The sequence below is a fragment of the Varanus komodoensis genome, unplaced genomic scaffold (assembly GCF_004798865.1).
Source record: "Varanus komodoensis strain SLA01 unplaced genomic scaffold, ASM479886v1 scaffold13_3, whole genome shotgun sequence".
NCBI classification, from domain to species: domain Eukaryota; kingdom Metazoa; phylum Chordata; class Lepidosauria; order Squamata; family Varanidae; genus Varanus; species Varanus komodoensis.
This window is the reverse complement of record NW_025335409.1, coordinates 9,136,047-9,150,835: the sequence shown is the minus strand read 5'-3', so window position 1 is coordinate 9,150,835 and position 14,789 is coordinate 9,136,047. Positions and strand designations below refer to the sequence as shown.

General features: G+C 41.0%; 1 protein-coding gene across 6 annotated transcripts in view; it reads left to right on the top strand.

Annotated features, from left to right (window-relative positions):
* Window positions 1-14,789, top strand: part of ITPR2 (inositol 1,4,5-trisphosphate receptor type 2) — a 257,101-nt gene that overhangs the window by 141,082 nt on the left and 101,230 nt on the right. For all 6 annotated transcript variants that reach the window (XM_044423128.1, XM_044423126.1, XM_044423130.1 and 3 more), the window contains 3 exons: window positions 251-379; window positions 3,459-3,579; window positions 14,255-14,445. In XM_044423128.1, coding sequence (XP_044279063.1) covers window positions 251-379; window positions 3,459-3,579; window positions 14,255-14,445 — 441 coding nt within the window. The remainder of the gene's footprint in view (window positions 1-250; window positions 380-3,458; window positions 3,580-14,254; window positions 14,446-14,789) is intronic.

Genomic DNA, 14,789 nt, shown 5'->3' with positions numbered 1-14,789 from the left:
TTGTCCAGACAGCCTTCTTCCTACCTCTAGTTCAAGTCACTGACCTGCGGTGCCCAGAGTTAGAAAACATTCCCTCTTGCTCTAGATTTCCCAGTGCCTCGCCCTTGCCCTGATAAATCTCTAATCTTACAAAGGGTTTGAGTTGTGTTCTTCCATTTAGTGAACTGTACATTTAATGCTTAATGCATGATGAATGAATAAGAATGGTTATTTCTGATCATTCTTCATGCAGTCACCCTGTCTCCTATAGGTTTGCAACACAACCACAGACAGAAAGCATGCAGACGTATCTCTGGAGAAGTATGTCACTGAACCAGTAATGAACATAGTGAGTGGCTTCTTCAATTCCCCATTTTCAGACAACAGTACAAGCCTCCAGGTAAGAATGGAAATGTTGGTGACAAATGTCTGTTTCACATTATTCTGTCATGTTCACAAATGCAACAGGAAGCAACTAAGGCATTCATCCTCAGGAGGGTTTGCTTTCTGAGGAGAAAATAGAAACTGAAACCTCTCAGGTTAGGCTGGCTTGGGTTTGTTCCCTGCCCTTCTGGCTAAAGAAAGCTTCCTACATATTCCAGTTCTTGGGGGAGGCTCCAAAACCACAAGACTGAGCAGGTGGGTTAAGACAAAAAGGAGAGAAGGCAGATTTTCCTGCAAAGTCTGCCAAGCCTATAATCATTTCTCTGCCAGGATATTTCAAGGCAGTTTGGAAACCAAGAATGGACGAACCCAGCTAAGCTAACGGCAGTATGCAAACAAGCCAGAAAGCTTTATTCACAGCCAAGTAAAGCTTTGGATTCACTTCAGGTGCCCACAGAGGATGTGTCAGTGACAGAGCTCACCTCTACCATGGTCATCCTAACATCCTAACAGACAGAGAAGGGGCAAGCACATGGAAGTGGCACCTCACAAGGATTTTGAGGTTGTATTCCATGCCTCAGCAATGAATCCCTTATTTTCCAGATCAATATTCCTTCAGACAGAAGACATGACAGGAATGAATGCTAACTCCCAAACCTTGCAAGGAGGGTCTACAGAAAATCGCCTTCATGGCAGCTCTTTTAGCAGATTCTTCCTTGGTTACCCCACAGTTCAGTGCCAGGAATCTTCAGCACAGGCAAGGAAGAATATTTTACTGTGTCATGAGCTGTGGATCCCATTTCACAGTCCTGACTAGCTAACTCTTCCTTTGAAGTCACCAACTTATTCAGGGGCTTCTTGGATGCTGTCCTGGTGAAGACAAAAAGCAAGAAGAAAAGCACTTTTAGTGACCAGAAAAAGGAAGAAAGCAAAATGAGACAATGGTTTTCCTATTATTCCAGTAAGAAAAGAACTTGCCCTTTAGGGGGATTCAAACTTAGACAGAAATCAGTCTCCTAGGCCAACAAGGAAATACCTAAATCATATTTCTTCTTTTTCTTCTGCCACAAACAACAAGAAAGGGAATTTATAATATTCCTGCTAATGCTAAGGACATCCCCACTCAACATTGGGATTGGGAGTTGTCTTATGCACTTCTGAGAAACATGGCTATCAACCACCTCCAACTTCTGTGTAAGGGAAATGGTTCCCAATGAATATACTCTGGATCACTTTACTTCTCAGGGAAATATTCAAGTACCCTAGTTCTTCTCAATGTCCAGTGGCAGCAATAACACACACACTAGAAGAATAGCTGAGAATTCCTTTATGCATTTCCACCAATATGGTTTCTCCCCAGGGTCATCCTCAAGACCAAGGATATGGCAGGACATAATCTTAATCACTCCTCACTGGCCCAGATGGTTTTGCTTCCCAGACCTAGTCAACCTGTTCATTCAGAACCCGTGGTGTCTACCACATGTAGGGCCCTGGTACTTCAAAGTCCTGTACTTCATACTCATCCATTTGATAGCTTAGATGCTGAATAAACAGAGGCTAGCTGACCTTAGTTATTCATCAAAGTTATTCATAATCTTATCTGTGTCTAGTTGGAGCTCCACCATTAGGGTCTATAATGGTACATTGAAGACTTTCCTGGAGTGGTGCAAGGACAAGGGAATTCTCTTCCCCAGTACTAATTTGGGAGGTATTGAGGTTTCTCGGGATGGGTTTGGACACAGTACTAAAACCATAAAACAACAAACAGCAGTGCTGTGCAGTACGTTGGAGTATGAGGGCTAGATAGCCTTTTCCATCCATCTACATCTGCAAGGAGGTTGGAAAAGTGTTTGCTTTCTTTAACCACTCCACCATGCTTCATTGGCTCCCTATCTGTAATCTTAATTTGGGTTCTGACTGCACTCATTGGATAACCCTTTGAACACATGGACATGTATTTTCTGAAACTGGTCATACATAAAATGGTATCCTTAGTGGCCTTGCTATCAGCCCACCAGAACTCAGAGATGTGACCCTCAGCTGTGCCTGCTGCTTCTGGATCCAGTCTTACTTCCTACAGTAAATTCTTTGTTTCATTGGTCCCAGGAGATTTCCTTGCTGTCCTAGGTCTAGCCACCCCAAGGACAGGAGCTGGCAGATCTTGGATGTGAGGAGGACACTACATTTCTGCCTTGACAGAATATCAGTCCACAAGGGTTCCTCAGCCCTTTTTGTTTTTTGTTTGTTTGTTTGTAAGACACTGAGTGCCACGTGTCTAAATCTTCTATTTCAAACCATCTGAAAGAGGTCATAGGGTTGGCTTATCAGGGTTTAGGGAAACAACCACCCGTTGGCATTACAGCCCACTCTAAGAGGTTGTAATTACTTCAGCAGCTTTTAAAGTGGACCTCCCCATTTGAGACATTTATAAGGCTGCCACATGGGCCTCAGTCTGTATCTTTACAAAAAAATGTAAGGTAGATTCTGCTGCATTGACTGCTGCAGCATTTGGCTGAAAAGCTTTAGAGAAGGTGGTGATGCCTCATAGCACAGTCCCTTAAATCCTGCCCCACTGATGTACTGCTCATTTATGTCCTGGCATGAATGAATGCCATCCATGAGCCATGGAAATTGGTCTCATGGTGAGGTTTTTTCCCAGAGGCTCACGGTGGGCACTACAGTATTGGTATGAGGACCAGTAATTTTTCTATTGAGTATAGGGGCTGATGTGGGTTACCACTTCTGCCACCACTGCAAATATGGTGCACTGCACAGCCCAGGACTCCTAGACTTGATGCCCGTGCCCCTTCTAGTCTTGGTTTGGTTTGTGTTTTCATTGTTTCACCTTCAGTATAGTTTTCATTCCCTCCTCAGAGGGATATGAGGAGTCCTCTGCCTTGCTAGCATACTCTGGAAGGTCTGGGTGGCTCCTTTCACAGATGAAGCACCTGTTTGTTTTACTTACATGCTCCAGAAGGAGGCGCTACCCCAAAGTGAAAGGTTTAGTGTTGCATCAAGAGACAGGGCAAATTTTATTTAACTTAACAATCACTTAGATTATAAAGTTAAGCCTTTTTATATATGTTTGTTTGCAGACACACCAGCCTGTTTTTATTCAATTGCTACAGTCTGCATTTAGAATTTACAACTGTACGTGGCCAAATCCAGCACAGAAATCTTCTGTGGAGTCTTGTATCAAAACTTTAGCTGAAGTCGGTAGGTGATTTTAATTCTTGCTTTCAGTATTTCAGTAATAGCTGATTTTGGGTGGAATGCCAATTATTTCTTATGGTATAGATTCCAGGAGATCAGGAGTGCCAGTGCATTTAGAAGCTTTTGTACAGTCTCCATTAAAATGAATGAGAGTTGCATCCCCACAAGAGAAATCAGAATTGGAGTGTGTCGTAGCTCAATAATCGGTATTCTACTTCAGTTGTGATAGCTGAAGCCTCACCGCCAACAGTCTGAGTGGTTAGAAGTCCATTGACTGGCACATGCTTTTATCCTAGAAGTGCTGCAAGAAATTGAGCAGAGGAATATTTCTCTGGTGACTGCTGCACCAGTGCTCTGGCAGACAAGCACAGCACATGCTCTGGAAACACTGCCCCAGCTGATCCAGAGTTCCACAGACACCCCTTCCCGATGTCCCCTCCCCCTCCCCCTCTCTGGGTGGAAAACAGAAAGAAACTTCATTTGATTCTGGAACTCATTATGATGCTATGATCTGAATGAGCTTGAAATGCAAAACTTCAGTGTCCATTTTTAAGTCATGTTGGCAAACAGTTTGGTTGTTGAACATAGTAGGAATTTACAAACCATTATGAAGCATGTAACAGTGAGGAAGAAGAGCTGAAGTAATATATCAAAATTTGAAGGCCATCTAAAGAGATAAAAACACACACACACATACCCTCGCCCCCAGTGATAATTAAGTTCAAGGCATGACATTACATAGCTGCATCACTGCCTGGAATTGAACTGTTCTGAGTTGGACAATATCCTAGATGAGTTGATTTCGCATACCCCCAGGGGTATGAACCAAGACATTTAGATGTATGTGAAAAAAAATTGCATAATGGCAGGAAAAGGCACATATGTCAACAGTGTAAGACAAGATACAAGTGAAAAATTGTGGAATGAATCGAATGTTGTAACAAGTGCTGGAGTGGGTTTTCTTCATTTGACCTCGAGAAAAGCCTTGTTTTCTTGCTTTGTTATTTTGGCAAATGGTGGAGAGTCCATCCCTAAACAATGTGTTGTGAACACACAACTACAGCGCAAATGCTTGGCGGCACACCCCTTACAGGCCTCACTCCCCTCAGCTTTGCGAACATTCCGGCGCTGCTGCACTGGTACCAGTGTATATTAGTTAGAAATGTTTTGCTAATATGAAGGGTACAGTTTAGGGAAATGGGCTGCCAAGGGTTACGCAAAAAAGATTGGGAATCACTGTCCTAGGCTAACTGTAAGATGGACACAAGGACCCCTTCCACACCCCAAACCGCCTTGATCTCTTTGGCCCACCTTTCACATTCATGAGAGTTACTGTATTCATCAGGGAAGAGGAAGGCAATTGTCACAGAGTGCCTAAGTATCAGCAGTGTTTGTGATGTGTTTGTGTATGTATCAGAAGCAACAGCTCTCACCTTCCCCTTTCCTCTGTCTGTAAGAATCGCATGTCCCTTCCTCACATGACTTCTTGCAACTCATCCCATGTCTTTTTATCTGTAAATAAAACACACTTCAATGGGACTTGCTCCCAAGTAAGTGTGTCTGCAGATATTGTCTTGGGACCTATTTCCAAATAAATGTACATAGGACCAAGTTGTACTGGGGCTGTGGAGGACTGACCCACAATTCTTGGCCTCCTCCTTTTCTCCCTTCTCCCTCTTTGTCCCTTGTTCACTCCCAAAGGTTCTGTTTCATTTCTTCACAGATAAGGTTTTCTCTTATTTTGGCTGCAGTGTTCCAAAACATAGAAAGTTTCGGAAATGGGAGACCTCTGGACCAGGCAGCCCAAATAGATGTGTAGCACTTAGTTCTCACATGGGCTGGTTTTCCTATATGGACGTAATTTACCAGGCCATATCTTTGGCTACAGAATCTAAGTTACTCATGTAAATTGTTAACATTGCCTAGGCATTGCAATTCAAATTCAGTTCGTTGAAAGTGTGAATATTTAGGTCAGAGGTACAATGATTTGAGAGCTAACATCTCCTTTAGTTTAACAAATGAGCATAAACTGTAATGAATCATGCCATAAACATCTCTTAAAATCCTTCTGCAGTTATAAAATAAACAGTGCTGGGAATAAAAATGAAGTTGAACGAAACTACCATCTGACTGGTATCTTGTTCCTGACTGCTTGTTACCACCTAGATTCTAAATATTTGGACTAATGTATCTGCATTTGTTACCAGGCTAAATGCCTCTGCTAAGCTGATGTACTGTCATGATTTGTGACACATATGGAGCATGTGTTCTATGTTAAGTACTGAATGGTTGGTTCCATAATACTATGATGCAGTGTTGACTGTAGAAGAAAGATAGAAATTGAGAGGTGTGACCTCTTGGATATGCTGGGCAACACAGAAATGTAATATAAAGTAAATAAATATCTATTTCCTCACTGTTGAGAGAAGGGTCTGTGATTAGAATGCAGATTACTCAGAATATTGTTTCTTGATATGCACAAAGGTTATACATACAGCACATATCAGGGTAGCAAACTTTCCCTGATAAGTGCTCCAGTGTGATACATGTGTTTGCAAATATGTCGATCCCATTCATATCTTGTTCAGTCACACATATACATCTTTTTTTCAGTATATACCTAAAAGAAATAATGTGTGATATGGCCCATGGATGCATCATCCTTTGTATGCTTTGAGATTCTTATGTGCAGGTGTGGCTCTTATATTTATTTCATAGACCACTTGCTTCAAAGCTGTGGTGACTGATTCACTGTAGCTTCATGATGGTATTCAAATTATAAGCTGCTAGTTTTTATAGCTGAAGGCACCTACTTAATGGCCCTGCATTCAGAAGAGCCTAACATCCAGGTGCTTCCATTGTGATGCTTTGTTTGGTAACTGACTGAGAGAGCTGTTCTCTATTGAAAACTTGGTCCCTAATTATTATAATTTTCTGAGCATCTTCCCATGCATTCTGCATCATCAGCAAATGAAGTTGTGCATTTGCTAAAATAAGAGACAAGAAATTTCTCTCAGTCAGTGCGAGTTCATGTCTGACAACTCTTTCTCTTGTTTTATAGCTGGGGGCCAGTTCTGGACTTTGGCTTTTTCTGAACACCCCTATCACATTTCTTTTCTTCCTTAATCTGTGTGGCTTTGATGTTCAACATACATGTTTCACAACATGGTTCATTTATTTACTTAAAAAGTTAAATTGATAGCTCTGAAACAAACTGAAAAGGGAAATGAATTTCATTGAAGCCACTTGGGATTATTTATTCTCTGTATTTTTAATAGAAAAATCTTCCAAGCCTTGGTTTAAAAGTTTTCTGCAAACTGTCAATTTTTTTTTTTTCGCTTGTATGTATTTAAAAGAACACGCTAAAAATGAAGTTTTGTGCCCAGTTACTATAAAAGTTTCAGGTACTAACTTTGAGGTGTTGGAGCCAATGACTGGAATATATCTGCAAAGCACTGAAAAAATGAGTGAAAGTATCATAGAAAAGATGCAGAATAGTCAGTGGAAAATGTGTGAATGTTTGTCACATGCTAGGAATAGATTTGGTTTCATATTTTACAAAAACCATTTTAAGAGGCACAAGGCTTAGTCTTTCAACTGCATAGTGTACACATTTCTCCTTCTTTAGCCTACTAACAGAAATAGTACAGGCATCAGAAAAATGTATTGTTGGGGTATGATTCGTAAGGCAAAACTTTTTCCATTCTCCTCCTCTTTTATCAGCTGCAATATTCTAAGTACTTGTTACATTGTGTGTGCATCATTTTTAGTCCATAGTAAAGGGCTTCTGGGTATTTCAGAATAATTTCTCTAAGAATAATGACAACTGCACATTCCTTCATAGGAAACTCATAACATTTTCCTTACTTAGCAAATTTAAAGAAAATAGGAATTCAGAAAGCTAATGAAAACAAAATTAACATGTCCAGGGTAGTGAAATGCTGCCAAGAAGAATAAATTAATTCATTTTCTTTCCATGTTTCTATATCTGAGAACAAGATCTATTACACACATACTATACAGATGTTGCACCTTTTCCATGATGCTGCCACAAATTATTTCCTTAGGTTCTGAATCTGTTCCAGTCATTTTGAATCCATTACAGGCCAGATTGGACAAAAGGTTTGCCTTAAACTCTCACATTTACTTGGATTGCAGTTAGAGCTGTTGCCCTAAGCACATCCTACCAAAAAACTGCAGGAAATTTTGTGGATAACTTTATAGTCAGAGACTGAAGGGTTATTGCCAACCCAGAAGTGCAGAGATTACATAGTCCCTGGAGTTGCCATGAAATAACACAAAATTAGGCCTTGTCTGTTAGGGCTAGGCTGTGGGCAGCAGTCTTGGGTGAGCCTGGAGCCAGGAAAACAACTATTAGTCAGGACCAAAGAACACACCAAGAGGCAAACCCAAGGAGCAAGCAAGATATCAGGACCAAAATAGATGCAACAGGAGCATGCCAGGATGCAAGGGGCAAGCCAGCAGTAAGGACTAAAGACTAATCAAGGATGCAGGAACACACACCAGAGCTCAGGAGGATCCTGAAACTCTGTATGCTTTGTCCTGCACATTGACATGGGGCGGTGACCAGCCTGGGTAGCTGGAGTCAGTCTAGGGCCTGAAGATACTTCAGGTATGTAGCAGTTACCTGCTCTTCAGTGTTTCACCCCGTGGAACAGCCATTAATTGATCCAATCATTCCAGACATCACCTCACAGCCTAAAAGACATTCTGGATGGATTTTACAACAGGGACCAACAGTCCTTTCATAGAAAATTTGACCAGATGTGTCTATGTGGCAGCCCTGGGTTAATAAATGATTGCTTAGCGACAGAAAGTTCATGCTCAGATATCCCAGGATATCAAAGTTCCATGAAATACCACATGGTTAAAAAAAAAAAAGCCAGCTGTGGGATTTTGAAAATGGTGCCATATGATCATGTTGCATCTCAATGTATTGCAGAAATTGAGGTGGGAAGAAACTGCAGTCTCTCCACTGAGGACAACATGCTTTCTGAAGAGCATCTATCAATGGCAATTTTTATATGAAATCTTTATTTATCATACTTGCAGCTAATGGCTGGCTTTTTCTAGCCTGGGGACAATTTTGTTTGAAGTAGAACCTTCAAATTCATTACAAATTCTGATGTATGTGGAATTCAATAACATCTTTAGTTAAATCCTTTTTGTTTGAATTTTATCTTTCACTCTGACTGCTTTACAAGTTCTTTGCCTACTTTCAAAAGCTTTCTGAACTGGGGTGATAAAGCAACATGCTTCTAAATAATTTAGTGCTGTACTTTCAAGAGAAATAGACATATTCTGAATTATGAAGAAGCTGACAATTAAAATAAATATTTATGCTCAAATTTGTTTGCCAGTATTTCAAAATGTGAACATGTGTGTCATGTTGTTTTTAAATAATAAAATGTGGAACAAATGAAATATAAATTTTCTACAAGCTACAAGGAGATAAGCAGGCAAAGGTTTTGTTTACAGCTTAAACCTTCAGCTGTAACCTCCTACAATTGACACAAATCTTAATTACAAATGGAATTATAAATTTTAAGAACCAATCATAGAGAATTTTTTCTTCTTTGACTTTCTTTCTCTGTTTTAATTTTATTAGCTACAGGTTTTTGAAATCTGTAAACCTTGACGCTGGGAACAAATGGCTCACTTCAAATAATACCTGGAGGAGCTCTAAGAATGTGATCATTTCAATTCACTGTATTCTTCAATTGATAAATTTATTCCTGAATACCCAGGAATTCTATCCACAAAACATTTAATTTAAAAAGTATACCATGGGATGTCCCATAACATTCCAGTTGCTTGGAAACACCACAATAAATTGAATTAATGGGTCACATTTCCCTTCCCTGCCACACATAGCATTGGCACATCCTTACCAGATGTGGCCAGGGGTGAAAATGCATAGTTAAAAATAAGGATGCAATAAAATAAATCAGCATGAACAATAGATGAAACTAATCATCAGTCATACAATGAGCATTCTGAAACATATGCATACAAAAGAAAATTGAGGGTGAAAGGGAAGCAATGTCTGAAGGAATTATCTTTTATTGACATGTATTAAAATAGCAGCCCAGTGGTTAAAAAACATGTCTTTTACATAAAGAAAGGGTGTTTCACCCCATGGCAAGCAAGCAAGCAAGCAAGCAAGCAAGCAAACAAGCAAGCAAGCAAGCAAGCAAACAAGCAAGCAAGCAAGCAAGCAATAAATAAATAAATAAATAAATAAATAAATGCGGCATTAATTTCTCACAAAATCAGGCAGATCTTAGAAAGTTCTTCCCTTAAAACCAAGGGCAGAACTGTTCATTCAGTCTAGTCCCCAGAATGCTTTCACAGATGGCAGGCTGAGGCTGCAATCTAAATTGGGAGACCGATGCTGGAGAAACGGCGGTTCTTAACCTTTTCTGCTTGCATTGTGCTCTTCCTGAAACTCCCTCATCTTCCAACTGGCATTTCTTCCTCAAATGAAATAAAGTGAAATAAAAGTAGCTTCCTTCTGTAATAAGAATTGTGGAACTATACATAAAATCTAGTTCAGCTTTCAGTCCCTGTTTTTCACAGGTGATTTACCATAAGGGCATGGGTAGCTAAATAGTACTAAAACACTAATAGTACTAAAACAATCCCCTAGACTAGTATTAGATGGCATTAGCTGCACTTTTCCAAAGAATCACTAAAGGGGAAACACAGTGAGAATTAAGTGAAAAATAATGACTCTAAGATTACAGCCCTATAAATGCCTTCTTAGAAGGAGACCCCCTGGATCTAGTGAGATTTCCTCTCTTTCCTATAACATATGGTGTAGGAATGCAGCCTAAATAGAGACTTTAGGTCTATTCTTTGACACTATAATCCCATCTTAAACCATTCCTATAGCACATGTAGTTTATGTGAGACCAGAGATGCTATTTGCAGTCATACATCTGCAACTCACACGACTTCGGACCAACAACAACAATTTGCAACTCCAGTGGTAAAGTTTGAAGTGCAAGCCCAAAAAAGCAGGCAGCATTTTCTCCTGTAGCAGAACCTGGTCTTTTGAAAAGCTATTTTACTTGCCCCTTCAGGACCACTCCTCCTGTCTCTTGTGTTCAAGAAGGATAGTTGACAGGTATGCTAAGGAAACTCATTTTCCTACCTACTCAGTTGCAGTGAGGGTTTCAGTTAGGCTCAGAGGGAATAGGGAATTCTGAAGGAGGTGGCCAATGACCCCAGTGGTCCTGCTAATCAACAAGTGCCAGTGCTGCATTCCTGAGAGCCTTGGATCCAGTATACCAAGGATCCTCACCTCTCTCCTAAGAAAATCAGGGGTGTGTGTACTTTTTAAACTACATTTTGTCCTTGCAACAGATAAGTTGGGTTACACATGCCTGCCCCATGGCTATTCATAAAACAAATGCATAAGCTTCTCTTTCTGGAGAAAGCATTGCTTTATGATTGAATTGTGTGTCTGTCTGTCTGTCCCCCATGGCCAAATAAGACTTTGAATCCTCCAAAATGGTAGCTGCACCTGATGCAGGAAGGGGATGCTGTTTGGTCGGTATATGAGGCTCGATTCCTGGCATGTGCCCCATGACCGCAGAGAGTGCCTGCCAGGAACTCAGACGTAGGGCTGCTCCAAAGTAGACAGGAATCCAGGGAGCTGAGCCCAGGGCATCCCACCCCAAGCGGATTTCTCACATAGCCCCAGTTCAGAGATCATTGAAAATCATAGCTTGACCTAAACTCTTCTAGAATGTAAACCATGGTTTAAATTTACTAAAGTACAATGGGCAGATTATGGTTGTTTGCTTTTTGTTTTCCATTCTCTTGACATTCATCTTTATGAGGTAAATTTGTGTCTATGCTATGGCACACTCTACAGGTGGAGTGATGGCTGCAGTTGTGTTTTGTCAGTTATGACATTATGCTGAATTACAGTGAGCATAAACTATGGTTTTCAAATCCATTTCCTGGTTTCTGATTCTTGTTTGCCAGGTGATAGTAAATCCTGGTTTGCAAGTTTAAAACATGACTCTAAACCAGGGTAAGGCAAATTGTTGTCCTTCAAATGTTTTGAGCTACAGTTCACCATTGATTATGCTGGCTAGGACTGATGGGAGTTGGAGGTCAAAATATCTCATGGGCGACAAATTGCTCGCCCCTGCACTCAACCATAGTTAATGTTTCTTAAGCATTTGACAATGGCATCTGCACTTTCTATAATGAAATTTGTATAATTCAATTTCTATAATGAATGCAGTCATAATATTATTCTTTCTCCATCCGGTTCAAGATGCAGACTTCAACCTCACACTGGAACATAATAAGAATTAATGTAGCAATGCTTTTCAACTCCCTCGGTGTTGTCCTTCACAGCTCCATTGTGTTTCACCTACCACAGACATACTTTTCACCCCATGTAATCAGGAGTCATCAGTGCGGCTGGGAAGAATACACATGATAAGCTTAGCACTTAATAATCATTGGAGCCAGTCATGTGAATCTCCCCTAAGTATTCATCTCTGAAAAGTTCAAATTAGGGTCATGGGAATGTGCAGAAGCCCGAGTCAGTGGCTCTGTTTTGAAGGGTGGAAGCGTTGAAGTGTTCAGTGTTCTCACTCTGATCTGGAAGTTGGTAGTTCAAAAGTAATCATGCAAGAATTGAAGCTTTAATATGTGGATACTATTCATTAATTGATTTTTTAAAAAAACTAAAGAGCTTTTCTTTCCCTTCAAAGTTCCATTCCAAGCACTTCAGTGCATGTTTAGATTTTAAACACACCAGGTTTCATAGCTCATCTTCACAGTGCGCAAGAGGTTGTGGGTTTGCTATGATTTGCAGTTAAGTTTTAGGGTCAAATCTGCATGCAAATATGTGTGACTCATTGACTAAATGCCATTATATCATTTTATTTATTTTATTTATTCACTTTATTTCATTAAATAAAGAAGCAAGTAACTTTATGAGGAGCCATTGTGAAATGGAGGAGGAGGAGAAGTGCCTAACCTTTCTCCCCATGCATCACTTCATATTGTCCCTTAAACCCTCCCTCTTGATGGGTGGGGGTGTTCTAATGGCCTCACTGGGATTCTGTGCCTGGCTTTAACGTTCTGTTCCCCTATGACTCCCAGAAGCCATTTTTCAGCCTTGGGATGGTGCTTCAGGAGCTGCCCTGCCTTCCTAGATTCGACTGGAAGACCAAAACTGCCCCTCTTCCCCTTGATATGTTAAAACCTGGGCAACCAAATCAAGCTTTGCATTGTCAGCTCCATCTTGAGGAGGAAGGTCTGAAGGGGGTGGGGGGGGCGGTATTTGGCTCATACAGTTTTCCCAGTAACAGTTTGCAGCCTGTTCAGTTCAGGATTCCCAGCCATGGGGAGGATTCCAGGCACATTGGGCCAAACATGTGAAAAAAGCCCCCTTCAGACTTTTCTGTTCCATGTGAGAAGGTTGGCGGGCAGGGTGGGACCAAGAGTGAAAGGGCTGTTGAAGTGGGGTAAGGAGCACTTGCCGCCCTATTGCTCCAACTTTTATTCCCACACATGTTCTTTGAATGCCTGAAATAGAGTGCAGGAATGCCAGAGCATAGAAATAACAGCACCAAAATGACTACAGGAATCAAATGAAGATTTCTTCTGCAGCCCTGAACATCTGTTGCTCTTTGGGTGGTCATTTGGACACTGGCTGGACATTGGCTCCAAGCCACACCACTAAATACACTCAGTTGCTGGTTGGAAGGTAGAACCCTATCCTTGTTTAACTCTGCCTATCTGCTCCAGGGTAAGGCACCATGCCAAAGTTCTGGAATGTCCTCCAAAAGTCCCAGGACCTGAACAGCCATTGCTTTAAGTCTGTCTAGCACCAATGTCCCATGCTCATTTTTACTCTAGAGCAGAAAACCTGATCCAGATAATTAAATTCTCCTAACCCCATGCTACACTACCATTCGAAATTGGATGCCTGCACCTGCACTAGGATAAAAATGAAAGGAAGATGTACCTGCTAGGCACACAATTAACATAACATCTGCTTTTGTTCCCAGGGAACAGAAATTCATGTTAAGAAATTTTAGATTTTTCCTTCCTCCACTTCTTAAGATGGAACTAGATAAGTTTAAGCATCAGGTTGTTGTGTGAATAGAAGCCCCATACTAAGCTTCTCCTCTCTGTTTATACAGCCTTGCTTATCAAGATTCCACATCCTTGTCAGTAGCAGCCAGTACTATGGTTCAGGGAACAGAGATATGTAGCAGATTATGATGCCATGAGATGCCTAAGTATTACAGGGTGGGTGGGGGAGAACACAGAATAGAAGGCTGAATCACATACTTTCACAGTGTTGTTGGCTCGTCTAATCTGGAAGTGAGCTGGTTTCCACTCCAATGCCTGATGCAAAGGTTTTCAGAGAGGTTCTGAAATGCAAGAGTGTTGCACACACAGAGAATCGTGGCCAATGGCAACTTCCAGGTTTTTCTGTTCTAGAAGTTCAGGTTTTATGGAACCCTAAGTCTTTTTCTGTCTCAGTGGCCAAAATGTGACATAGGTTGCCATTTTCAACAGCAGTCCCATGTGAAATGCCATTTCTGATTTCAGTCCTTTATTTCTGTATGCAAATTTTTTCTTTTTCTTGCTTTTTTACAAATACATTCTTACCAAGCAAAGAACCGTGGAATTGCAATTCCAGTGGACTTGGACAGCCAGGTGAATACACTGTTCATGAAGAGTCACTCCAATATGGTTCAGAGAGCAGCTATGGGCTGGAGAATGTCTGCCCGCAGTGGTCCTCGTTTGAAAGAGGCCCTTGGAGGACCTGCCTGGGATTACAGGAACATCATTGAGAAACTACAGGTGTGTTAATGCTGCCAACGGTTGGTTTAAAAAAAGCATTGAGGACATAGTGCTTAGGACTGGGTTCCCAGGAATCTCACACAGTGAAATGTGGGTTCCATCCCCAAAATTCTTTGGCCAATTGAGCACTCAGTTGACTCTTCTGCAAGGGAGGTCAAGAGTTTTCTGGATTGTACTGTGCCTCTCTGTTGTTGCTTATGTCAGAAAGGGTCATGGCATTCTACTGTGCTTGAGCAAGTTCATATCATATCATATAATATATCATATCATATATTGTATCATATCTACTGCTCATATCTACTGCTTCCCTGCTTCATGAAAGAACAAGAATTCTGATGATGGCG